This window comes from Jaculus jaculus, chromosome 12 (genome assembly GCF_020740685.1).
Source record: "Jaculus jaculus isolate mJacJac1 chromosome 12, mJacJac1.mat.Y.cur, whole genome shotgun sequence".
NCBI lineage: Eukaryota > Metazoa > Chordata > Mammalia > Rodentia > Dipodidae > Jaculus > Jaculus jaculus.
In genome coordinates, this window is record NC_059113.1 from 25,671,911 (window position 1) to 25,699,610 (window position 27,700).

Genomic DNA, 27,700 nt, shown 5'->3' on the forward strand with positions numbered 1-27,700 from the left:
TCAGAAGTACTGCAACCATCAGAATTTATGGGACCAACAGGAGTAATGGGACCCTCAGAGGTATCAGGAACATCAGAGGTGTCAGTATCATCAGAAGTGCCCAGACTGAAAGGAATGTCTGGACCATCGGGAGTGTCTGGATCATGAGGATTATCTGAACCAACAGGAATATCCGCACCATCAGGAGTGTCTGGTCCATCAGGAGTATCTGGACCATCAGGATTATGTGGACCATCAGAAGTGTCTGTACCATCAGGGGTGTCCGGACCATCAGGATGATCTGAAACAGTGGTAGTATCTGGACCATCACATGTGTCCAGACCATCGTGGGTGTCCGGACCATCAAGAGTATCTGGGACACCAGAAGAGTCAGGAGTGTAAGGAGAGTCCATTTCTGAAGTGGATGTCTCACGTGTTGGTATTCTCACCAATTCTCTCAATTGACTTTTTGTAATTGCACTTTTATTTCCTTTCTCCAAAGGATAGGCTCTTTCATTTCTGCAAGTTAATCGTAGAAAACAATGTTTTGTAATAAGTCTACTCATCAAGGTTGCAAAACAATTAGGGAAAATTACACACATGTACCCTGTATATATATTTTTCAAATTTAACACTTTCATTATTATTTATTTTTTTGGGGGTCAGATAAAAAGTCCACTATACAGAAAACAGACAATCCAGGGCTCTCAGCCCCTGGGAACCAATGCCAGATGCACCCTTCCCCTTGTGTGCATGCGCAACAGTGTATGCTTGACTCACTGCATCTGCATGTGAGGCCTGGAGGTGAACAGGTTTTCTTAGGTATCAAAGGCCAACACTTAACATCTAAGCCATGTCTTCATTTAAAGTTATTGCTACTCATTACAAAAAGCACAATAAATGACACATTTGTCTCTAGTGTCTGAATGTTAATTACATAATTTAAGTCAAAAACCCTGATTCCTGATACTTTCATGTCAACACATCAATTGCATGTTGAATTCCATTAAGATCCTGCTTTTGTAAACTACTCCACAATTATCAGTGACCTGCAATTTCAGTCGGAATTGACTGACTAAACATGATCAGATACAGTGAAATGTAGATTTCAATGTGTTTTTCGAACTAGATATGTTTTTGTTACCTCCACCCTCTGTTCAACCCCACACTCATTTCCACCAATGTTTCCTTGGCCCACCATAGCCTGCTTTCTATTTTCATGGATTTTTTATTTTGTTTTGTTTTGTTTGGCAAGGTTGGATCTCGCTCTCAGCTCTGGTTGACCTGTGATTCACCACGTACACTCTGGTTGTACTCAAACTCACAGAGATCCTCCTAGGTCCCACTCCCATTTGGAGGAATCAAAGGCGTCCTGCACAACACCTATGTAGCCAAATGGATTCTGTTGAGAACTTTTATCAACACCTCCAGATTCCATCTCATGGTCTTCAATCCACTCTGATAAAAACTAAAGGGTAATATCTCCTGAGACTCTATCTACTGATGATAGGATAAAAAATACGGTATAGGCACACACACACACACACACACACACACACACACACACACAGAAAAAGTTGGATTTGTGGCATACTCCTTTAATCCCAGCAGTTTGGAGGTAGAGCGAGGAGGATGACTGTGAGTTTCAGGCCACCCTGAGACACCACATGGTGCATTCCAAGTCAGCCTCGGCTATAGAGAAACCTTACTTTGAAAAGCCACAACCAAACAGAAACAAACAAAAAATAACATGAACTCAGTACAGGGAGTGTACCCTTTCATTTCTGCAGTAAGAACAACTAGGCATTTAAAAGTAGGAGAATTTGAGGTGCACAGATGGCTTAGCAGTTAAAGCACTTGCATGCAAAGCCAAGGAATCCACAGGTTCAATTCCTCAGTACCCATGTAAGTCTGATTCACAAGGGGACACACGCATATGGAAATCGTCGGCAGAGGCTGGAGGCCCTAGATCCCCCAATCTCAATATCTATATGCACGTGTCTCTCTCTCTCTTTCTTTCTCTCCCTCTCTCTCTATATATACATATATATACATATATATATATATATATATGACTCTTTCAATCTGTTTCAAACAAATAAACCAATCAATGAATATAAAACGGTAGGATACTGTAATTATACCTTTTAATTATTCCTAGTTGTGGATTTATTTGTAACAAAATTTTAGGTTTCGCCACATGTAGAATTACGTTCGTAGCTACATCATTCTGATTAATTTTAACTTACCTCTGGCATTTGTATGAAAATGCTTGATCATTACGTTCCAATCTGACAGTGGACTCTGTATCATGGAGAAAAGGAGAAGGAAATAATATATGAGTCATTTTTATGTGTGTGTAATATGCATTTTTAGCTTCCCTCATTCATATTCTGAGAAAATGTCTACTGATGATGTTTGTATAATGTGTAACATACATATACAGATAATTTGATTTTTACGTAGGGTCTCACTCTAGCCCAGGATAACCTGCAATTCACTGTTTTCTCAGGGTGGCCTTGAACTCAAAATGATCCTCCTACCTCTGCATGCCAAGTGTGGGGACTAAAGGTGTGCAGCATGGGGCCTAGCTGTGTGTAATGCATTTTTAAAGCTCAGATATTTGAATAGATCACATCTTGGCTCTCATTGATCTTAGTCTAACAGAGTATGTTAGGCAGAAAATGGTTATAAATTCAGGTAGATGCAGTAAGAAACAGATCGTTACACATTTGGGAGGTGTTTCAGAAGCTAAAGTACCTTGTTCACAAAGCGTGCCGTCTTGGCTTGATTCCCTAGCTCCATCATTAAGCCTGCTCCCTGTGTGCTGGACTTCACCTGACACGCGATGAACGTTCACTTCCATCAATGTGTCCATTTCTGCAGTAGATGTCTTAGGTGTTGATGTTCTCACCAATTCGTTCAATGGACTTTTTGTAATATCATCTTGGTTTACTTTCTCTAAAGGACAGGCACTTTCATTTCTGCAAGGTAGTCATACAGAATAATGTTGTCTATTAATTCTGCACCTCAAGCTTACAAAACAATATGACAAAATTTCAAAAATGCCCCTTTTCACATTTCTTAAAATTTTAACAGTTTTGCAATTTATAATTTGACAGAGATGGAGAAAGGGAGAGACAGAGAGAGAATGGGCAGACCAGTTTCTTGAGCCACTGTGACCATGTATCAAATGCCTGTGCCCCCTTGTGTGCATGTGTGACATTGAATGTTTGCACCATTGCTCCTGGCAACATGGGATGTCAAGATCTGAGCAGTATTTCTGATGCTTCACAGGCAAGTGCCTTAACCGCAAAGCCATCTACATGGTTATTATTTAGTCATCATAAAAATGAGCCCATATTAGAATGAATTTTCTTGGCAAAGCATAATTATTAAATTATTGCCATCAACTTACTTATCATTTTTCTCCTTAGTGGGAACGACTTTTACAACTTGTAGAGCATGTTCTTCATCATCATAGTCAGCAGCATTAGGAGATGCCGGACCATCGGCAGGAACAGAAAGAGGGGCAGGAACCTCAGCTTCCTCAGAAATAGCAGGATCCAGAAGGGCAGCAAGAGGAGCAGGAGATTCTGGACCATCCTGAGCATTGGGACCATGAGAAACACGGGAACTCTCAGAAGTACTGCAACCATCAGAATTTATGGGACCAACAGGAGTAATGGGACCCTCAGAGGTATCAGGAACATCAGAGGTGTCAGTATCATCAGAAGTGCCCAGACTGAAAGGAATGTCTGGACCATCAGGAGTGTCCGGATCATGAGGATTATCTGAACCAACAGGAATATCCGCACCATCAGGAGTGTCCGGACCCTCAGGAATGTCTGGACCATCAGGATTATGTGGACCATCAGAAGTGTCTGTACCATCAGGGGTGTCCGGACCATCAGGATGATCTGAAACAGTGGTAGTATCTGGACCATCACAAGTGTCCCGACCATTGTGGGTGTCCGGACCATCAAGAGTATCTGGGACACCAGAAGTGTCAGGACCGTAAGGAGAGTCCATTTCTGAATTGGATGTCTCACGTGTTGGTATTCTCACCAGTTCTCTCAATTGACTTTTTGTAATTGCACTTTTATTTCCTTTCTCCAAAGGATAGGCTCTTTCATTTCTGCAAGTTAATCGTAGAAAACAATGTTTTGTAGTAAGTCTACTCATCAAGGTTGCAAAACAATTAGGGAAAATTACACACATGTACCCTGTATATATATTTTTCAAATTTAACACTTTCATTATTATTTATTTTTTTTGGGGTCAGATAAAAAGACCACTATACAGAAAACAGACAATCCAGGGCTCTCAGCCCCTGGGAACCAATGCCAGATGCACCCTTCCCCTTGTGTGCATGCGCAACAGTGTATGCTTGACTCACTGCATCTGCATGTGAGGCCTGGAGGTGAACAGGTTTTCTTAGGTATCAAAGGCAAACACTTAACATCTAAGCCATGTCTTCATTTAAAGTTATTGCTACTCATTACAAAAAGCACCATAAATGACACATTTGTCTCTAGTGTCTGAATGTTAATTACATAATTTAAGTCAAAACCCCTGATTCCTGATACTTTCATGTCAACACATCAATTGCATGTTGAATTCCATTAAGATCCTGCTTTTGTAAACTACTCCACAATTATCAGTGACCTGCAATTTCAGTCGGAATTGACTGACTAAACATGATCAGATACAGTGAAATGTAGATTTCAAAATGTTTTTCGAACTAGATTTGTTTCTGTTACCTACACCCTCTGTTCAACCCCACACTCATTTCCACCAATGTGTTTTTGCTCCACCATGGCCTGCTACCTACTTTCATGGATGTTATGTTTTGTTTTGCAAGGTTGCGTCTTGCTGTCAGCCCAGGTTGACCTGTGATTCACTATGTACTCTGTGGCTGTACTCAAAATCACAGCGATCCTCCTAACTCCCACTCCCCTGACGGCGTGCTCTACAACACCCAGCTAGGCAAAAGGATTCTTTGGAGAACGTTTATCAACACCTCCAGATTCCATCTTATGGTCTCCAATCTACTTGAACAAAGACTAAAGGGTAAAATCTCCTTAGACATCCATCTACTGATGATAGGACAGAAATTGAGTATACACACACATATGGAATTTTATCCAACTCTAAAGACAATGAAATTATTAATTATATAGGAAATGGGTGGATAGAAGTGGAAAATATTATACTAACGGAGTACCCCAGGGTCACAAAAAGAAAACTGCATGATTTTCCTAACATGTTGATCCTGCCTTTCATGTGTGTACAGATACAGTAAGGAATTATGTCCATAGGCATGGGCATGAAACTGGCTGGATCTAGATTTCTAACACTTGGAAATAAAATGTCAGTTCAATTAGAACACAAATTTCTTTCTCTACTGCATCATGTCCAAAGATTGCAATCATTTCTCAAAAGAATGATGTAAAAAGAAATCTCTCCGTTGTCCAGTGCCCTTCACTTCTAACTAGTTCTTGAATCCGTTGATGGGGAAACATTGTCAAAGGTGTTAGGTGTCAATATCCACTACAGCCAAACTTCCATCATCACCGCTCCTGCTCGTCAGTGTGCCTGGGGTCCATCTTCCTGCACCGCTCAGCAATGGGATGGAGCTGAGCACCCTCCTACTTTGAATGAAGAGGACATGAATCTGCACAATTTCCAGAGAAACTGAGCAGTTTACAATTCCTGTTGAGGGAAAGGAATAATCGGTGGTCTTACCTTCTCCCAGTTCGGTGTAGATCACCGGACACGTGACTACCGTCAACTTGCGGTTCGGGCACAGTCCCCATTTCAAAAGGAGACCCCGCGCTGGTTGATGCAGACATGGATTCGCTTGTAGTGAATTTGCTATTTTCACTTTTCTTTTCTTCTGCCAGAGGGCAGGGGGGCTCCATTCCTTTAAGAGATTCATGAAAGTCAATGTTTTCTACTGTTTCTTCTAAGAAGATTACAAAACAATAGGGGAAAATTCCACTCCTCCACTGATTGTTTTTTCAACCGTTTTCATTTGTTCTAGAGAGACAGAGCATGTGGCAGGTATGAGAGACGGGGTGAGGCGCGCACTCCAACCACTGCGAATGACCTCCAGATGCAAGTACCACCTTCTGCCGCAGGCTCACATGGCTCCTGGGAATTGTGCCTGTGCCATTTGGATTTGAAGGCAAGCGCCTTATTGGCTTAGTCATCTCTCCTAGACCTACTTATCTTTAAATGAATTTTTAACATGAGAATTACCAGGAAATGGCAAGGAAATATATATTCTATGATCATAAAATGGACACAGGTACAATTGATACTATGTGGTACACGAGGCTTATGCGAGAAGTTGTAACTGAGCTCAAGGACGTCTTTACATGGACAACAATGTAAACAAGGGGATGAACAATGAGGGGCATCAACCATGGAGATAAGAGACACCAGACACATGGTGCCTATGATGTCTAGATACCTCAATGGAAAAGAAAACAGATGAATGCAAACAGAGACGATGTCATATTACTTGTGAATGCTACCCTCACAGGATCGACCTCACTGAATATAACAAATGACGCAGTGACGGGAGTGATGCATTAGCGATTTACACCATATGTTGGTTTTCTTTTCAAATGTAACAATGTTCAATATAAATGATGTGAAATGTAGCATGGAGTTGGGTTTTGTGGCACACTCCTTTAATCCCAGCAGTTGGGAGGCAGAGATAGGATAATTACTGTGAGTTTCAGGGCACCCTGAGACCTCAAATGATGCATTCCAGGTCAGCCTGGGCTATAGAGAAACCTTACTTTGAAAAGCCAAAACCAACCAGAAACAAACGAAAAAACACCATCAACTCAGTACTGGGAGTGTACCCTTTCATTTCTGCAGTAAGAACAACTTAGGGATTTAAAAGTAGTATAACGCGAAGTGCACAGATGGCTGAGCAGTTAAGGCACCTGCATGCAAAGCCAAACAATCCACAGGTTCTATTCCTCAGGACCCATGTAAGGCTGATTCACAAGGGGACATATGCATCTGGAAATCAGCTTCAGTGGCTGGAGGCCCTAGCACCCCTAATCATACTTTCTCTCTGTCCCTCTCTCTGTGTATGTACATATACATATGTACATATGTGTGTGTGTCTGACTCACTCTTGTTCAAATAAATAAAACACATCAAGAAATAAATAACAGTAGGATACTGTAATTATACCTTTTAATTATTCCTACTTTTGGATTTCTTTGTAACAATACTTTAGGTTTTGCCATTTCTAGAATTACTTTTGTAACTACATCATTGTCCTTAATTTTAACTTACATTAGGCATTTGTATGAAAATGCTTGATTATTACGTTCCATTCTGATGGTGGAATCTGCATCATGGAGAAAAGGAGAAGGAAATAATATATGAGTCATTTTTATGTGTGTGTAATATGCATTTTTAGCTTCCCTCATTCATATTCTGAGGAAATGTCTACTGATGATGTTTGTATAATGTGTAATATATGCAGGTTTTTTTTTTTGAAGTAGGGTCTCACTCTAGCCCAGGCTGACCTGAATTCACTATATTCTCAGGGAGGCCTTGACCTCAAAGTGATCCTCCTACATCTGCCTCCCAAGTTCAGGGACTAAAGGTGTGCAGCATGGTTCCCGGCTGTGTGTAACATATTTTTAAAGCCATCCTAAGTGAATAGATGACACTATTTATCTTACTTTAACAGAGAATCCTAGGTAAATAATGATTATAAAATCAGGTAGATACAGTAAGAAACAGATTGCGACAGGTTTGGGAGATGTGTCAGAAGCTAAAGAAGCTTGCTCAGAAAGCCTACCCTCCTGGCTGGATTCCCTAGCTCCCTCGTTAAGCCTGCTCCCTGTGTGCTGGACTTCACCTGACTCGAGATGACCGCTCACTCCCTTCGGTGTGTCCATTTCTGCAGTAGATGTCTTAGGTGTTGGTATTCTCACCAATTCTTTCAATGGACTTTTTGTAATTTCATGTTTGTTTCCTTTCTCCAAAGGACAAGCACTTTCATTTCTGCAAGGTAGTCAAACAGAATAATGTTGTCTATTAATTCTACACCTCAAGCTTACAAAACAGTTTGACAAAATTCCAAAAATTCCCCTTTTCACATTTCTTAAAATTTTAACAGTTTTGTAATTTATAATTTGAGAGAGATTGAGAAAGGGACAGACAGAGAGAACGGGCAGACCAGTTTCTTGAGCCACTGTGACCATGCATCAAATGCCTGTGCCCCCTTGTGTGCATGTGTGACACTGCATGTTTGCACCATTGCTCCTGGCTACATGGGATGTGGAGATCTGAGCAGGATTTCTGATGCTTCACAGGCAAGTGCCTTAACCGCAAAGCCATCTACATGGTTATTAATTAGTCATCATAAAAATGAGCCCATATTACAATGAATTTTCTTGGCAAAGAATAATTATCTACATTATTGCCATCATCTTTCTTATCATTTTTCTCCTTAGTTGGAACGTCTTTCACAGCTTTTAGAGCATGTTTTTCATCATCATAGTCAGCAGCCTTAGGAGATGCGGGACCATCGGCAGGAACAGAACGAGGGGCAGGCACATCAGCATCCACAGTAATAGCAGGATCAAGAAGGGCAGCAGGAGGTGCAGGTGAATCAGGACCATCCTGAGCATCGGGACCATCAGAAACACGGGGATTCTCAGATGTACTGGAACCATTAGAAATTTCAAAACCAACAGAAGTAGTGGGAGCCTCAGAAGTATTGGGAACAGCAGAAGTATCAGGATCATCACAAGTGTCCATACTGTGAGGAGTGTCTGGACCATCGTGAGTGTCTGGACCATCGGGATTATCTGGACCATCAGGCTTATCCAGACCATCAGAAGTGTCCGAAACATCAGGAGTGTCTGGACCAACAGGATTATCTAATACAACGGTATTATCTGGACCATCCAAAGTGTCCGGATCATCATGGTTATCCGGACCATCATGAGTAACTGGAACATCACAGGTGTTAGGACCATCGGGATCATCTGAACTATCAGGACTATCCGGTCCACCAGGAGTGTGTAGATCATCAGGAGTGTCTGGACCAGCAGGAGTGACCAGACCATGAGTATTGTCTGAATCATTAATAGTATCTGGACAATCACAAGCGTCCAGACCATCAGGAGTGACCGGAAGATCAGGGTTATCTGAAGCATTGGAAGTTACTGGACCATGATGAGTGACCAGACCATCAGGATATTCTGAAACATTGGTACTATCTGGAGCATCAGAAGTATATGGACCATTAGCTGTGTCTGGAACATCAGGATATTTTGAACCATCGGGAAATACTGGACCATCAGAAGTGTCCAAGCCATCAGGAATGTACGGACCATCTGGAGTGTCTGGACCATCAGCATTAGCTGGACGATCAGAATTGTCTGGACCATTGGGACTATCATTACCCTCAGTGATATTCGGACCATCAGTAGTGTTTGGATCATCAGGAGTGTCTGCACCATCAGGAGTATCTGGACCATCATAAGTGTCCGGACCATCAGCAGTGTCCGGTGCAGATGAGGCAAGGGGAGCATGAGGACGGTAAGGACAAAGCATCACTAGGAGCAGCAGGAACAACAGGGGCATGAGGAATGGCAGGGGCAGGTGGAAGAAGACAAGCAAGACGAGGAGGAAGAGCAGGTGCAGATATATAGGAGAAGAAAGGGGAGCATGATCAGCAGGAGCAGAAAGGTCAGTGGGAGTATCAGGATCATGCAGAGGATTGGGAACATCCAGAGAATCAGGACCATCTGGAGAATCGGGACCATGCAGAGTATCGGTACCATCAGGAATATGAGGTGCATCCGGAGCATCAGAACCATCCAGAGTATCACAAGCAGAAGGAGCAGGAGAATCGAATGGGTCAACATCAGGGATAGTAGTGGCAGGAGTAGAAGTTGGGGCAGGAGAAGCAGGAGGGGCAGGAGTAGCAGGAACAGGAGGATCAGTGCCATCAGCAGCAGCGGCAGAGGAGGCAGGAGCTGCGCTACCAGAACCAGGGGCAGCAGGTTCGGCAGCAGCAGAAACAGTAGCTGCGGCTCTACGATGTAACTTCTCTGAGCCTGTCAGTTCCTTAAGTAAGCATTTCTTCCTCACTCGTTCAACCTTTAATGAAAGTTGCAGTCGTGTTACTTTCCACTAAACAGAAGTTTTATGGCTTTTCTATGTTTTTTTTTCTCTTTTCATTTTGTTATTGTGTTTTTCCAGGTAGGGTCCCCCTATACACCAGGCTGACCTGGAATTCACTATGTAGTCTAAGGGTGGCCTCAAACTCACGGGGATCCTCCTATCCCAACCTCAATAATACTAGCATTAAAGGTGTGCGCCATCACGCCCGCCTCCGTTCATTGCTTTTATCGCTTGTCACTTCCTTTCCGTGACTTAATTATAGTGAAGAAAGTGTTGGTTTTAATTTTTAGCTATTTGAGACGGACAGACAGCCATAGGCAGATATTCATAGAGTATGGGTGCACTAGGGTATCCAGACATTGCAAACAAACTCCACACGCATATGCCACCTTGTGCATCTGGTTTATGTGGGTCCTGGAGGAATGAACCTGAGTCCTTTGGCTTTGCAGAGAAATGCGATAACTGCTAAGCCATCTCTCCAACCCTACAACACATTTTTGTGCCTTACATTGATTTTATCATATTCAATCATTGATTTTTGAAATAAATTCTGCTTTCTTTCTTCTCAAGTGAAAGAACCAGAGTGTTCAGGGATCTCAACAAACGACAGGCTTCCTTCCGTGTCTCCTTCTGTTGTGCTCTACGTCACCTACCATGCTCAGTCTCTGTGTAGGGGGACAGGAGTAAAGGTATTAAAAAGACCAAATGCAACTTCTTCCACAATGAACTCAGGGAATTTCTAGAGTTGCATTCATTGATGATTGGATTTATTAAGGGTTAATGGGGAGAGAGGAGGGGAATGGCTCAGTGATTAAAAGTGTTTACACGGGTTGAATTTCTCAGTTCCTCCTCTAAAGTCAGCCAGATGATTTCAGCCTCAGAATCTGTGTCTTTCATTCGAGTGGCATAAGACACAGGCACGCTCATGTGTGTGGTTGAATCATTACTAGATGTATTTAGGCATGAGTCATGTCAGTAAAAAGCCCTGTAAAGTACATTTGTCCGTGGGACAAGTATTCCTAATTCAATTTTCCTGTACAGTATGGACTTTCAAAAACATTTTCTACCTCATCCATTACTACTTCAATGATTGTACTAGTCATATTTAATTTTATCAAAGTGATAAATAATTAAATTGGTGTTAACTTCACAACTTTGCAAATAAACAATCCTGGGCAGAGAACTGCCGCATTTTAAAACTAATCACTACCAAAACAAAATTCACAACAAAACAATGAATTTCAGAACGTGCATTTTACCTGGGCATTGAAGTCATTGTCTTGCTCGTCTCTTTCAGTTTCGGAATCACGAGCACCTCTGTTGGTCGCCCTTCAGAATGACAGGGGATGATGAGTAACTTTAGTTATTAAAATAGTGTGGTACAAGGTCACTTTTCTACATAATCAATAAGAGGTCTTCATTTCTGAAGTAAAAGTGGCCTTTTCAAAGCTGGTAGATATTTATGCCTTTACCAGTTCACTATGCGGGAAGTTCAACAGAGACCAACCAGGTCCATACGGGACACCTACAGGCTGCATATTGGCAGAGTCTGCGCTGTGTGTCTATATCATGTTCTTCTCTTGAAGGTATCCCAGAACACTCCCTACATGGACATGGCACATTTGTCATCGAAACGAGAGCAAATCCCTTACTGCAGCAAGGCAGAAAGATAAACTAGGCCCTCCCAGGTGTCTGTTCCTTGCTGAAGACTAAGTGTAGATCCACGTCTGTACATGGAGGCATGGGGCCCACACTACCATGAGCCTGTCTGCTGCAGACAACGCTCCTGGGAGTGTGGTTAACATGCTGCGGAGACCAGGAAGTTTCTCACTTGCTAAAACAAAATCATGAAGTTATCAAAAGAGCAGCCAGGTTCCAGCACTCCCTTCAGAGCTACCCAGTTCTTGAAAAACAGGTCAGGAAGCACAGATGCTTTGTAAGCCTGTTGTGATGGTTACAAGTTGACACACATGAAGCACATAGCATGATGTGTGTCCGCAAGAACACCCAATGATCAAGAGTGCCTCCTCTGTGTGTTGTCCATGACTCCACAATATTGAAGGTCAAGAAATCCTACCTGCGATAGAAGCTCGGAGAAGTACTGCGAGCTGCTTCTGAAGAGAAAGGAAAGTACATTTTACAACAGCAATACAAAATGCAACATAGTGAAATTACATGAAGGATGTAGTGGTAGGACATAATTAGACACAAATCTCGTGTCACCATTCATTATAATATTAATAGGCAGGTGAAAATGCCCTGAAGTCTTACTTCCATTTCATTGTGGAATGAAAAACGATAAGAAGAAGAAAGAAATGAATGAAGGACTAACACGTGGAAGTAAGCTGCTGTGGGCAACGACTGCCATTCTAGCTGAGCACCGTCACCCTGACATGAGGTGCTCCGCCAGCAGAATCCCCATCCCAAGGTGAGGGCGTCAAGCACATGACACGTTGCTCTCCTGGACTTGAAGGCTTGAGGAACACTTCATGTTCTGTGTTGGCCCCAGAAAATTATCTCCAGCTCTTCCACTGAAATTGCTCAGTTCAGGGTGAAAGTCTCTCACAAGGAAGGAGAACTAACGTCACTGTGCAGCTCAGCATAAAAACAGGAAATAGACCAGGAACCAAGAGGTTTGAAATGAATCTCCAGTTGTCAGTGAGGCAAAACTCAAGGGAGGGCGGAGTGCTTACACTCCCGACTCCTCCTCGGGAAAGACGCTAGTACAAGTGCATCGCTCTGGCTCTGCTCCTGTCTGATGTACGCTCATCTTCCACTTAATCTCCCTTGAAAGGAACCATTGAGGGCGATTTGGTTCAGTGCTGAAAGGTGCTCGTTTGGAAAGTCTGCCAGCCCTGCTTCCTTTCTGCAGTCACATAACGCAACATGGATATTCTCTTGCAGAGGCAAGAGTCACTGTTGGCTTCCCTTCATTGTGCACGCGTGCAAGTAAAAACATAAATCAATGAAAAGAACTCCGGGAGGGGTCGCTGCCTTTGGAGTGAAGACCGCTGAGCGGTGATCTCACAGCGAGACATGGTGAGGGAGGCACTGGGGACAGAGCGACAAACCTACAGAGAACCGCCTGACAGCAAGCGCAGGGATCCACGCACGCGCTCGTCCCAGGCCAGCAGCTGGCTCTCACTAAAAGAGAAAATAACGCATTCTCTCTTCATTTGAAGGACACAAACACCCAGTGAGACCTTCCTGGTATTTCCAATGACGAGAGTCGAGGGTTGTCCAAAAAATAGTCGAGGCTGAGGTTGCTCGTGGTGGAGCACTTCCTTAGCCAGCAGCCAGTACTGATCACCACACATAGTGAAGAAAGTGTTATTTACAAAATGGTTCCTGAGAAAATGAGCCCTCTCATCATAACAGTGAATCTCTGCATACTCATCATGAATGGCACAGGATTATTATGATTTATCTACACCATTAATTTCCCGGTCTTATTTCCAGTGGATACATAGGTAGGAAAGATGTTTTAGACAGTTTTCTATTTTTTATTTTATTTTATTTTTTTTCTTTTTCAAGGTAGGGTCTCCCTCTGGTCAGGCTGACCTGGAACTATGTAGTCTCAGTGTGGCCTCAAACTCATGCTGATCCTCCTACCTGTGCCTCCCAAGTGCTGGGATTAATGGCGTGCACCACCACGCCCGCCTCTTTAGACAGTTTTTAAAAGTGCAAGTTACCGAAAGCGTTTCATTACCACTAACACTTTCGGGACAGACTTGGCAGAATGTGGTGTGTTCCTGCATGATGTGGTCTTTTTCAGCTCACATGACGGGGCAGATCTCCCTGAAAAGTATACTTTCGGCATGTTAAATAAGAGGCACCATATTCCAATTTAGTCCACAAGAAGGCAAGGTCAAAAAGGAGCTGGAGGTACAGCTCAGGAGGGGCACAGTGCCTAGACTGCTCAGAAGTCTCTATGCTGAATTTGTTGAAAAGACCAAAAAAAAAAAAAGAGGAGGAGTGATCTAAAAGACATATTCAGTGAGCCTGTTAAAATGTATCAAAGCCGGGCATGGTGGCGCACGCCTTTAATCCCAGCACTCAGGAGACAGAGGTAGGAGCATCGCCGTGAGTTCCAGGCCACCCTGAGCCTACATAGTGAATTCCAGGTCAGCCTGGGCTAGAGTAAAACCCTACCTCAAAAAATCAAAAAAAAATAATGTATTACAGGCAGGCATAGTCACCTCAATATGTGACCGAATGACCTCAGGAAAAGCATCTTGTATGGTTTGTGCAGACTGACAGGTATAAAGTTATACCACACAATGGTAATTGTAGGAACGAGCAAGAAATTAATAAAGTGTTTCATGGTGTATCGTATGGTATGCCACAGATCCCATTTGAAGGTATTCATGGCTTCATTACATCATCAACTTGTATTTTACACATGCAATCATTGTAAACCACTACAAAGATAAATCATAACTGCACTGTAATAAACAATCATCAGATACATGATAAATGTATGTATTATACAAATGGATTTAAAATACATTTTTATACCCTTTTTTCTTTGTAGTAATTTCAAAAGAAATACAAAATGTTTAAAATCTTTCTCATATTTGTAAGTGATTGTATCTATGTGTCTAAGATTGTTTTCAGGAATTAAAAATCAACCAAAAACTGACTTTGCATTATCTAGGAAGAATTACTTAGCTCACTTTGAACTCCAGTCAGTTGATAAATAAATGAGCAAAATGTATAATGACAACGGTTTTTGTTTTCCCATGTAAATTCAGAGCAGCAGGCATAACTGAAAGTCAGCATTTTTCCCCAGAGTTGGGGGTTTGGGTCAGTGAGGGATCAAGGGCCTCACATGGCTGAGGCCCTGAAACTACACCCAGTATGGGGAAAAAAACAAACAATCGGAGACTAGAAAGATGGCTTAGTGGTTAAGGTGCTCGCCTGAGAAGCCTAAGAACTGAGATTCAATTCTCCAGGTCCCATACAAGCCAGATGCACATGGTACCTCATGCATCTGGAATTTGCTTGCAGTGGCTAGAGGCCCTGGCACGCACGTTCCTACTCTCTCTCTCCTCAGTCTGTCTTAATTAAAACAAAACAAAACAAAAGAGCAGTCTCACCTCGACGTCGCACTGTATGCTTACACATCCTCCTGCGGTGCATTTTACGGTGTTTCCTAAAAATAAAGGATAGTTACTTGGATGCACTTATTAAAATCAATCGATCACGGGTTCTTCAGCAATTAGTAATGATTGATGATGGCTTTCCTTATTTCTCCTCTGAAGTCAAAGATAGGAATAGAATTTTCCCTTGGAAAAATCTTAAAACCACACCTCCGTATGATACCTGCATGCACAAGGACACACATAGGCAGACACACCCACACACAGGACAGGGGTGATCTGAAGCGCGCTCACTCCCCGAGTCCACATTCTTGCTCTCAGCGTTCCTGGCTCCTTGACTCTCCATGGCTGTTCTTTGCGCTGCTGCAGGGACTGGGAGTTCCCTCCTTACAGCACACAGGTCCCTGTACCTCTCATTACTCAGAAGGAACGAAGGATCGCCCGAGGTTCCAGCAGAACCACACCATACCAGGGGCTCACCCTCGTAGGCATTTCTGGGAGTCTGAGCCTGCTTCCCCCACACTCGGTATGGGAGATGAGGAGATGCATTTCTACCTGTCAGCCTCACCTGCCACCACGCTCACATCACAGCACATTTTGGGCATTCTGAAGATGGTTCTTATCAGGAAATTGCAGAGTGGATGTTGAAACTACAACCTCACTGCGTCTCTGCTCAATCACCGTGACTCTGTCATGCTGAGTCCTTACAGCGCACACCCTTGCCACAACTCCCACGCGGGCTGCACGCCTCACGACTGCTCCCCTCTCCTGGCAAGAGCTGAGAGCTCCAGCTCTATGTGCCTAGGATCCACTTGGCGCTTCACCCCTGGGATGAACATTGAGAGGGCTGTGATCCTGCTCTGGAGAGCCACAACCAACGGGCCATCACTCATGGGGTCGCCAGCAAAGCTAAGAGCCCTGAGCACGGCTTCCTTTTGTCTCCAGCCCTCAGTCTTCTCAGAATCGACTGATCTCAACTCTGTGTGCTCAGTACTTTGTATTTCACACCCAAACAGTGAGGCCATGGGAAATACCCCCAGACGCGTTGAGGTTCGGGCACCTACAATTTGTATGCAGCTTGTACGTAGAAAAATAATGAAGGGGAAAGGGTCACAAGCAGAAGGAGCACACAGAAAGAGAGTTCCCTGGGATCTAAGGGAAGGTGACCTGCTCCCAGTCTCAGCTCCCTAACCAGCAAAGCAGAGCACAAAGACCCCGCGTCAGCAGGGTGAGAAGGGACAGGAACCTCCTATGCATGTCTTGTCGCTTCATCTGACCAGTGACTGTTCTTGCTAAGCCTTCCTTGCATTGCTTCCCCTGTATTCGTGAGAGATGAGTCAGTCTTCCTTCTGTCTACTCGCTGCTTCTGACTTCTGTGAGCGCCACCACTCAGGACAGCACAGAGCTGACAAGAGGGAACCATACCTATCCAGCAGCTCCTCCGCATGTATATCTGCGCCCATGTGTTCCAAAAATTCTGCTATAAAATCTTTGTTTTCCTGTAGAGCAAGGAGGTATGGCGTGAAGCCTTCCTACAAAAACAAGAAATCAATCAATCAATAGGCACACAAATAAAATAATTAAAATAAAATAATACAGATAATTTACAACTTACACAATTTATGCATTTCTCCACTGAACTGTACAGATCATGAAAGAGGTCGTGAACACAAGGAGGAGTGTAGACAGTAACTCACAAGTCCCTCTCGTCCTCGTCCCGAGCTGCTCCAGCACACAGGCCGCTCCTGCGCTGGGACGTGCGCTGCCCCTGCTCACTATCAACACGTGCACTCCAGTTCGCTCAGGAACTCACCTCAACACCCACTGCCTCTAAGGAATTTCACTTTGATGGACTTGAATGATATTTTCCAACTAAAACAACAACTATGTGAACACAGTGTGCTACCTTTTATCTTTGATGCATCACTGTGCATCTGGCTACATGGGATCTTTTGTTACAAAAAACTTATTTATTTAGAAACAGAGAATGATAGAGAACAGAGTTAGAATGGGCACACCAGGGCCTCAGGCCTCTGCATACTAACTCTAGAGGCATGTGCCTATTTTTGCATCTAGCTTCATCTGCTTTCTGGAGCAGGAAGCCTCTGTTGTGATGGTTTGCAAGCAAGTTCCTTAACCACTGAAACATCGGTCCAGGCCTAATTTGTAAGCTTCACACCATTTTATTTTGGGGGGGGGGTGGATTTAAGTAGGGTATTATTCCAACCCAGGCTGACCTGGAATTCATTACTGAATCTCAAGGTGGCCTCAAACGCACAGCAATCCTCCACCTCTGCCTCCCAAGAGCTGGGATTAAAGGTGTGTGCCACCACGCCTGGCTTCAATCCAAATTTTAAGCTCTAACAGAACGTGTAGGCTCATGTATTGCTGTACATTGCTGTCAACCATGTATCTTTATAAATTAATATTAATCAAGTTGATAACCTTGCAATATTTCACAATCATCATGAACCACGATGTCAAAAATCTGGAATGGAAAAGCAGGAGGCGTGAGGTAATATCCTGGCGTGTCCCTAGAAACCTGGAACTCACGTGGGCCCTCCATATAAGTAGTGTGTGTTACTAAGACACCAGAATGCCACATGGACTCACAGGAGACTGCATTCAATTATTGCCTATTCAAGGTAGGGGTCTCCTGCTAGCTCAGGCTAACCTGGAATTTGCTATGTAGTCTCAGGGTGTCCTTGAACTCACGAAGATCCTCCTACCTCTGCCTCCCGAGGGCTGGGATTAACGGTGAGCACCACTACGCCCGACTGCGTGCTATTTTTCATGGCAAGTTTCTTTACAAGTTTCCATCAGTTCAAATGTGGACTTCATGCACGCAGGCAAATCAGTGTATTTATGAGCAACGTTGAGCCCACAGCCCTTGAGATTTCCCTCTGCCGTGCTCATTTCCACATGCTTAAGGAAAAGCAAGTGTGTGACTGTGGACTCTTCCTTTTAGCAAAAAGTCAAGTGATAACAACCTAAGTGTAATGAAAACGGTGCCCAACACCCTCTACAAGAATTTCTTCAACACATTAGCTTCCACTCCATTTGCACCGGTATCTTCCCAAGTTCTCAATCAATGCATTGTGAAGCCATCTTAGGGCTCTTCTTATTAACTGAATGTTTCTCCCACTGTAAAACTGCCAAGCTGCTGAGGGCAGGGTTTGAGAACCATCACAGACACACTGAATGGATACCACACACCTTCAATTCAAAAACCTTTCCTAACTTGCTACAATCCTCAGCGAGAAAATCTGGCTCATGTTTGATATTTGTTAATGTGTTGAAATGAATGAGGACAATAGAGAAGACATCCTTGAAAGGAAAGCCTCTGATTATTCAAAGGCTACGAGTAGCAATTTCCTAAACGCTTTATTTTATTTTTCCTTTATTGATTGATTTCTTATATCGATTTTTATTTTGTTTTATACTGATATTTATTTTATTTTATTTTGGTGTTTCACTGTAGGGTTGCATTCTAGTGCAGGCTGACCTGTAATTCACTATATAATCTCAGGGTGGCCTGAAACTCATGGAGATCATCCTACATCTGCCACTCCCTACCGTGTGCTGGGATTAAAGGGTGTGCCACCACACCGAGCCTAAAGTTTGTTTTTTTGTTTGTTTGTTTGTTTTTCATCACTCCTTCTTACAGTTCAGCCTCATCTCAGAAATGATTCACTTTCAAAGATTTTTTTTTTTTAATTTTAAAAAGACAAGAGAGAACTGTCCAAAGGCATGAGCCACCACAATCGATCCCCAGAGGCTTGCGCCACCTCGTGGGCATCTGTGGCCCTGCCCTTGTCTCACGGTTGTACATCTGGCTTACACGGAATCTGGAGAGTCAAACCTGGTGCCCAAACTTCCCGGGCTAGCACCTTTGATCTCCAAACCATCTCTCCCACCCATCATTCACTTTTATATGATGATCCATGCTAACGAGGATTCCATTTGTCATAAATATTTATTTAGAGTTGTAAAACAAGGCCCAACTCTTAGATAATTTACTGTTCCGTGTTGTTTTACAGTAATTACAAAGTCCTTGGTGAAAAACATATTTAAACAAAGTTTTACCTTTAAAACATTCAATGTCTCTTCCATCATTTGCCACAAAAGCATTGAAATAATGCTGTAGCCACGAAAACGTCTTTAAGAAGTTCCAATGCCAGGCATGGTGGCACATGCCTTTAATCCCAGCACTAAGGAGGCAGAGGTAGAGGATCACCATGATTTCGAGGCCACCCTGTGACTATATACGGAATTCCACATAGACTGGAGTGGGGGGAGACCCTACCTCCAAAATAAAAAATAAAAATAAAAAGTTCCAATATTAAAAGAAAAATCTGGGGCTGGAGAGATGGCTCAGCGGTTAAGCGCTTGTCTGTGAAGCCTAAGGACCCCGGTTCGAGGCTCGGTTCCCCAGGTCCCACGTTAGCCAGATGCACAAGGGGGCGCACGCATCTGGAATTTGTTTGCAGAGGCTGGAAGCCCTGGTGCGCCCTTTCTCTCTCTCTCCCTCTATCTGTCTCTCTCTGTGTCTGTCGCTCTCAAATAAATAACTAAAATATTAACAAAAAAAAATAGAAAAATCTGTCAAGAGTAAAATTTCAAACCATTTCACTTTGTTAACACTGGAGATTCCACATATGAACAATGGAGCAGCATGTGCCTTTGTTAAAACAAACCTATTTTAATGATTGTGGAAATAGAGTCGGGTCATCTTACCTTTGTTTTTGCCTCGATATTTGCATCGTAGGCAAGCAGTAGATCTGCCAGTTCTAAGTCATCATTCAGAGCTGCGTAATGCAGCGCGGTGTTCCCGTACATGTCTGCGTCGTTCGGATCAGCTCCATGTGTCAGCAGGGTATCGACACACAAATGAAACTCCCGCTGGCTGGCCTGTGGACCAAGAGTTCCCCAATTGAAAGACATCCAGATCAACAATCCACTAGCTTCACAATTACTTCCCTATAAATGAGAGACATTCATTTTTCCTCTCAGCTTGTTTTGTTCCCAAGTTGACATGAGGGCTCCTCATGTAGCTCAGGCTTCTCATCCCAGCTTCTCATGGGGAGGGATCACAGGGGGGCGCCCCTCCTTGATGTTCGAGCATTGCAATGACTAAGTTCTCACACTGAAGTTGCTGCATGTTACCTACCTTAATAAGTGGAGTGCACTGCTCGTTATCGAAGACACTGATGGTGCATTCGTAGTCGAGTAACACATGGACCACTTCCCTGTGGCCATAGGCACACGCGTAATGCAGAGCAGTTCTATGCAAATGAGAGGGCATTTCAGGAAGTTATATAACACTACATCAAAACACATCCATTATAAAAATCAGGTAGGGTGCACTTAGTTATCATCAGAAGAGAAGGTGTTAGAATTTTCTTATTTTTATTTACTCTTTGCTTGCAGGTGCTTGTATGGAGTGTGAGTGTTGTGTATTTGTGTGTGGGGGGAGGTGGATGGTTAAAAGTACATCTGATGCAAAGCCCTGTGCCAACCTCCTGTAGAGGCAGGAGGAGTTCATCGTGGGACCCCTCCATTTCTTGACTTTTCTTGCTGTAATGTATTTTTTCTTCCCGAGGTAGGATCTCACGGTAGCCCGAGCTGGCCTGGAATTCACTATGTTGTCTTGGGCTGGCCTTGAACTCACAGCAATCCTCCTACCTCTGTCTCATGAGTGCTGGGATTAAAGGCATGAAACACCTTGGCCAGCCTTGCGTGGCTACTTTTCTTGGACACTGAGCCTCCTTGGCTCAGGACCACGCAGTGTTCAGGAACCTCAGCAATTCTTTGGTTTCTGCCCCACACGAGACCGGCGTTAGAGGCCATCTGCCCACACCCAGCCTTCTATGTGGATGCCTGGGACTCACGCTGGAGCACCGTCAGGCTTCTCAGGCCCTCGTGCTTGTGTGAGACACTCTGAGCCACTGAGAGATCCCCACAGCCTGTCCACATACTGACTCAGGGTCCTGGGCCTACAGTACACGCCTCTACCAGGGCCGCGTCCCTGCACAGAGCAGCCTTTACACTGACCGAAGCTTGGATTCGAATCCTGCTGTACATCTTCGCTTCCCTAGGAGGTCTACTCATGTTTTTCATCCATAAAATGGGGACTGGAAATAGTAGTTACCTTAAAGAATGTTAGGGTGATGGTCTAAAGAGATCAACTCAAAGCCTGTAGACTTGTTTAAAATGCTTAATTGTTCAGTGTTTGTTAGATATGATACCTAATATCATTCACTACTATGAACAAAACTGACATCACAGAGCCCCGTGTGGAGGTAGATTCCTTTAATCCCAGCACTTGGGAGGCAAAGGTAGGAGAATTGTCATGAGTTCAAGGCTACCCTGAAACTACATAGTGAATTCCAGGTCAGCGTGGGCTAGAGCAAGACCCTAACTTGAAAAAACCAGTGAAGAAAAGTAACATTCCATTTATGTGAAATAGAATCATAGCTCAAATTTCAGATATAAGAATTGATGTATTCAAATAACCAAAATGGTTTTTTCTATTTTTTAAGAGAGTGAGCGAGAGGAACCGAGAGAGAATTGCTGTGCCAAGGCCTCAGCCACTGAAATTGAACCCTAGGCACTTAGGCCACCTAGTGGACATGTGTGAGCGAACTAGCACTTGCCTCACCTTTGTGTGACTAATGTGGGATCTCAAGGGTAGAACATGGGGCCTTAGGCTTTGCAGGCAAGCGCCTTAAGCACTAAGCCATCTGTCCAGCACTAAATAATCATAATTATAAATGTGAGAAAGTGTCTGCTTTGTTGTCCATCTCGGCCTTGATCTTGCAATCCATTACTTCAGCCTTTTAGTAGCTGGCATTGCAGGCCAGGGCCACCCTGCCAGGCATTCTCTGATGCTCTTCATCTCACATTTTGGCATCTCTGGCATTCAAATGCTACTTGTAACAGCCATGTTTCACGAGTGTGAGTGGCAGGGCTTTTTTCCTTTAAATTTATTACCATACAAAATAAGATAATCACACAAGACTCAATGAGATGTGCTCATGACCGCAAGGCAGCACAGACTGTGTGAGGATCTTCGCCAGCAGCCACGTCCTCCTTCTCCACTCTTGTCCACCTCTATGGAAAGGATGGATAGGAAGGAATGACTAAGGCCCCACCCAGCCCACTGTCCCCGCTTAGGATGAGCTCCTTTCTCCTTTGCAGGGCCTTGGATTTAGGGCTGTCACCCGATTGCTCATCTGGCAGTCAAAGTGAGAAGACAGAATCTCTCAAATTTCTGGAAGTGCGTACTTGCAGCCAAAACGCTGGGGAAACCTCCATCCATCCCTCGACATTGTGCAGAGGAACCCAGCCACACAGGTGACACCACTCTCCCAGGATGACCAGTCCCCCGGGCAGTCCCTTGCCCCTCCGGGCCTTTTACCTGTTCTGTACGTCGGTGTCGTTGACGCTGAATAGTCCGCTCCTCAGCAGACACCTCACTGTCTCTACTGAGCCTTCGCTGGCGGCTTGGTGGAACTGCCCTACAGGATCGTAGGCCTGGAGATATTTTGGCCTTTTGTGCCTCTTTCTCTTTAGGAATGTCCAGCAGAAGCAAGCCCCGCACAGGCTGGTGCAGGAGCTCTGGGGCTCAGGGCTCCATCGGGACCCTGACGCCCTCCTCATGATAGAGGTCAAGGGCCTCACGGGCCCCCTCCCCCCATCAGTCACAGCTTTTCGTGGCCTCACGGCCACATTCAGGGTAATTACTATTAAAGAAATACCAAATATGGCCAACACTTTGTAAGTACTGTGTTCAAGGAAGACCCCTGACTCACGAAATGAATGGTAGGAGCAGTTGGTTGCCAGGCAACGAGGGAAACAAAGTTATGTCACAATTGAACGTGACCAGGCAGCCTCAACTGAGGACATGGAGGGTCGGCCACGCACAAGCAAGTGCGAGGCAAGCCCGTCTGACACATGTCAGCTCTGCGCACAAGGCGCCCTGCAAAGGTGAGCTGCCAGGGGTGTGTGTGAAGTGTGCAGATCCTTTGCTGCCCAGCTCTGCCCACAAAGCCAAGTGGTTTCAGTGTGAGGAGCAGGTCCCGCTGTGCACTTGGGTAGCTTTTTTTTAACCTACGATGTCAGGCATTTAAGATTATTGGTGGCTTGATTTTGTTTTGTAGACTTTCCAGTTTCCTGTACATGAGTTCACCAAACCCAAAAACACCAACCTGCACGGAAGGAGAAAGACAGAGCCACAGGAAGGCGAGCGAAGGCTGCAGGTGAGCATGGTGCAGTCCCATCGCGAAGCTCAGGGGCATCTTCAGGATCGCCACTGCGCCCGCCAGCTCATCTGCTCTCGACAGGGTCCCCTGGGCTGCCAAAGCGGCTTCCTTGGCCTCTGCAGAAGTCCCTCTGTCCCTTGAAGTGATGCAACTCTGCCTTTCCTTTCCTCTTCCAAACCCAGTGTGTCCTGTGGGCCTGCCTTGCTCTGACTTCACTGCCTGGTAGGTATATTTGCCAGCGTTGACTGGGACCCCAACAACCAGGTAGTCATCTGCACTGGCTTCACACTGACTCAGGAACTTGTTAGCTGACATCCAGTGAAGAGATGCGTCCTTGGGAGGCAGCCCCAGGCTCTTGGAGACAGCCCTGGGGACGAACATCGCCTGTCCAGTGCTGGGAGGTGCGAAGGGGTGCACGCATGTGTAGTTCTTTCCCAGTGGATGTAGGCCCTGCTAGGCCATTCAATCTGTCTATCTCTGCTTGTAGAGAAATAAATAAAAATATTTAAAAAGTCTAACTGGCACCCTGACACCCGTGAATGAATCTTCTATTCATTCTTTTCTAGCTCAGCTCTATTTGTTGTACAACTAGGGAATTCACTCACGACTTCAGATGGAAGCACTGAAGGCAGAACTCTGGACAGCGAACTGGCAGTGGGCAGTGCTGTGGGCCTTGGCCAGTCACCCCCAGAGGGATCCTGATCCTCTCCCTTCACTTTCACTGTCACCAGGTCTAGTAATGGTCGTGGACCTCAGGGAAAACCCTGATAAAGCTGTTGGGCCGGGTCTGGGAGAAGCCTGTTCTGTGCTGGAGTCCACACCACCCTCCGCCCCTCCTGCTGGGCAGCAGTGAGCAGTGCTGAGGTGCTGCAGGGCCTGCAGGAGGCCACAGAGGGCGCACACCCACCAAGGCAGAGCCTGGCCTTAGCTGGCCCTGCTGCCTGAGGAGAAGGACCAGGCGCAGCGCAGCTTTGGGGGCCCTGGACTCTGAGGCGCTGAGAAGATGCGCAGCCTGGGCGGATCCATCCTGAGAGACTGCTCCTGCCAAGCCCCACTGCACAGCGACGCTGAGAAAAGGGTGTTGAGGGGGCTCCCCAGGGAATATAGGCAGTGGGTCCACTAGCCAGGTCAGTCGCAGCAGGTATATCCTCCACTCAGGTGAGGTCAATGTCCACCTCTGTCAGCACTGCCCACTTTTGCAACATTTATAAAGTGGTCTGCGATGCCCAGTAAGGTCCCAGGCCCTTCACACTCCCTGGTTCTATGGCAAACTTGATTCATGACGGGCCAACAGTATCAGTCAGAGGTTTTTAAGAAAATTTTTTTTATTTTTATGTTGGTTTTTTTTTTTTTTTTCTTCTGGTTTTTGGAGGTAGGGTCTCCCTCTCTCTAGCCCAGGCTGATCTGGAGTTCATTCTATTCTCAGGGTGGCCTGGCACTCATGCAGTCCTCCTACTTCTGCCTCCAAAGGGCTGGTATTAAAGGCGTGAGCCACCACACCAGTTTTAAAGATTTTTGTTAATTCTGCTTTATTTATTCGAATTTCACAGACACAAAGAGAAAAGAGAGACAGGGGGAAGGACAGAGAGAATATGAGCGCGTCAGGGACTACAGCCACTGCAAAGGAACTCCAGACGCGTGCGCCCCCAGTGCATCTGAATTAAGTGTGTCCTGTAGCATCCAGCCTCTAACTGGTGTCCATAGGCTTCACAGGCAAGCGCTTAACCTCTAAGTCATGTCTCCAGCCTATTTTTTTTTTCATTTTTCTTTAATTGTTTTTTTTCCCAAGGCAGGCTCTCACTCTACCCAGGCTGACCTAGAACTCACTCTGTAGTCTCAGTCTTGCCTCGAATTCACTGCAGGCCTACTTCTGCTTCCCAGGTCCTGGGATGAAAGCTGTGCTCCATCATGCTGGCAACTTTTCTCTTTGAGAGGAGGGGGAGCGAATGTGGGCATCCTAATCACCATCCCCTGATGCTACCCATTTCCCCGGTCCCAGACCCACGGTTTCTACAGGCACAGTTCGGATCCGGGTCTGGACGTGCGGCAGTGGGGGACTGAGGACTTTGCTCCGCAGCCGTGCCCCAAGTGGAAGCTCGTGGCCCAGCATCCCGCGGAGACCCAGGGACCCGGGATAGGCCCCGCCGCTGCCCACCGTGCACCGCCGGGGTCCCGCCAAGACGGGCCGTGGGAGTGTCGGGGTGGGTCGCGGGACCACCGGCCTCGCCGCAGGGAGACCCGGGCGGGCGGGCGGGCTTACCTGGCCGGTGTCCCCAGGCTTCTCCTCCTCCTCCCGGGGGTCGTCCCAGGAGCGGCCACCCCGCAGGTCAGGGAGGGGCCCTAACGGCACCTCGGCGGGGGTCCGAGCCCAGGGTCTCCCGGCCCGCGGTGCGGGGACGCCGGCCTCGCCGCACGGAGCCCCGGGCAGCCCGGCGGCCGCAGCATCCTCGCAGCGCCTCGGCTCCGCGGCTCCCGGCCTCCTCCAGACCCGGGCTCCGCGCCGTGGGCCGAGCTGCAGCCCGGCCAGGCCAAGGCCGCCTGACCGCCGTCGCCGTCCACGAAGCCGCTCCCGCAGGAGGACGAGCTGGACTCTGCGCCTGGGGCACGTGCAGGTCAACCGCGCCCGCCCTCCGCCCGCGGGACCCCGGGGACCTCGCATTTGCCCACAGCCCTGCCCATCACGTGCCAGACCGCCCCTTGCCCGCCCGCCTGCCTACAACGCTCAGGACCTCAGGCATGGTGGCCTGTGCCTGCAGTGCCAGCACTCAGGAGGCGAAGCAGGGGGATTGCTGTGAGGTCGAGGCCACCCTGAGACTACACAGTGAATTCCACACCAGCCTGGGCAGCAGCGAGGTCCTCCTTCTAAAAACGAAATATGAATACTAATGATTGAAAGACCCGGAAACTAGACTGGTGCCATGACACGCTTCAGTAAGGGGCTGCACCAGCTAGGCCGAAGTTTCACAAACACAATTGATTTTGCCTAGGTATACTGGCACATGTCTTTACTCCCAGCACTTGCGAGGCAGAGGTAGGAGGATCACTGTGACTTTAAGGGCACCCTAAGACTACATACAGAATGTCATTCAGCCTGGGCTACACTCACACCCTACCTCAAAAACAACAACAAAATGCAGATGTGGTGGCATACACCTGTCATCCCAATACACGGGATTCCAATTTTGTAGCCTTGCAAGTTACAGAGCAACATCCTGTCTCAAACTTTAAAAAAAAAAAAAAAAAGCCAGACCTAGTGGCTCACATCTGTAATCTCAGCACTCAGGAAGCTCTGAAGTAGGAGGATCACTGCCGAGTCAAATCCAGCCGGGTCTACATAGCTAGTACAAGGTCAGGCAGGTCTACATGTGAGGTCCTATCTCAAAATAAAAATAAAAAATTATTTAAATAGCCGTGTGTGACTGCACACCCCTTTTATCCCAGCACTCAGGAGGCAGTGTTAGGAGGATTGCCATGAGTTCGAGGCCACCCTGAGACTACATAGTGAATGCCAGGTCAGCCTAGGCTACAGAAAAACCCTACTGTGAAATAATAATAATAATAATTATAATAATAATAATAATAATAATAATAACAACAATAATAATAATAATAATAATAAGCGCAAGAGAGATGGCATAGAGGTTAAATCATTTTCCTGCAATGCCAAAGGACATAGGTTCAATACCCCAGGACCCACATAAACCAGATGCACAAGGGAAATATGCGTCTGGAGTTTGTTTGCAGTGGCTAGAGGCCCTAGCATGCCCATTCTGTCTCTATTCCCTCTCTCTGCTTACAAATAAATAAATGAATAAAAATAGTAATAAGCCTTTAATCCCAGTACTTGGGAGGCAGATGTAGAAGGATCGCCATGAGTCTGTGGCCGCATTGAGTTTACATAGTGAATTCCAGGTCAGTCTGGGCTAGAGTGAAACCCTACATCAAAAACAACAAAAAGAAAAAAAAAAACAGTAATAAAACTTTCCTTGATTAAGGAAATGGAACATCATGTCCATTTCATAGATAATGCTACTGAGGCTAAGAGTGAACGAACTCAGACTGGAGAAATGGTTCAGTGGTTAAAGGCACTTGCTTGCAAGCCCAATGGCCCAGGATCAATATCAAAATAAAGGCAGACGCACCAAGTGACACATGATTCTGGAGTTTATTTGCCGTGGA

The 27,700-nt window shown here is 45.5% G+C and overlaps 1 protein-coding gene across 1 annotated transcript; it reads right to left on the minus strand.

The window, feature by feature from the left end:
- LOC123453553 (dentin sialophosphoprotein-like) lies at nucleotides 1–26,180 on the minus strand. The gene is made up of 19 exons (XM_045130571.1): nucleotides 25,867–26,180; nucleotides 25,782–25,811; nucleotides 20,428–20,542; nucleotides 19,995–20,168; nucleotides 16,683–16,789; nucleotides 15,255–15,310; nucleotides 12,233–12,269; nucleotides 11,415–11,484; nucleotides 8,456–10,131; nucleotides 7,877–8,022; nucleotides 7,303–7,357; nucleotides 6,858–6,867; nucleotides 6,210–6,213; nucleotides 5,728–5,947; nucleotides 3,398–4,117; nucleotides 2,740–2,963; nucleotides 2,229–2,283; nucleotides 72–498; nucleotides 1–9 (listed from the first exon to the last, which is right to left on the minus strand). The coding sequence occupies exons 1-19, from the start codon at nucleotides 26,178–26,180 to the stop codon at nucleotides 1–3; spliced, it is 4,449 nt and encodes a 1,482-aa protein (XP_044986506.1).
- Nucleotides 26,181–27,700: the final 1,520 nt, after the last annotated feature.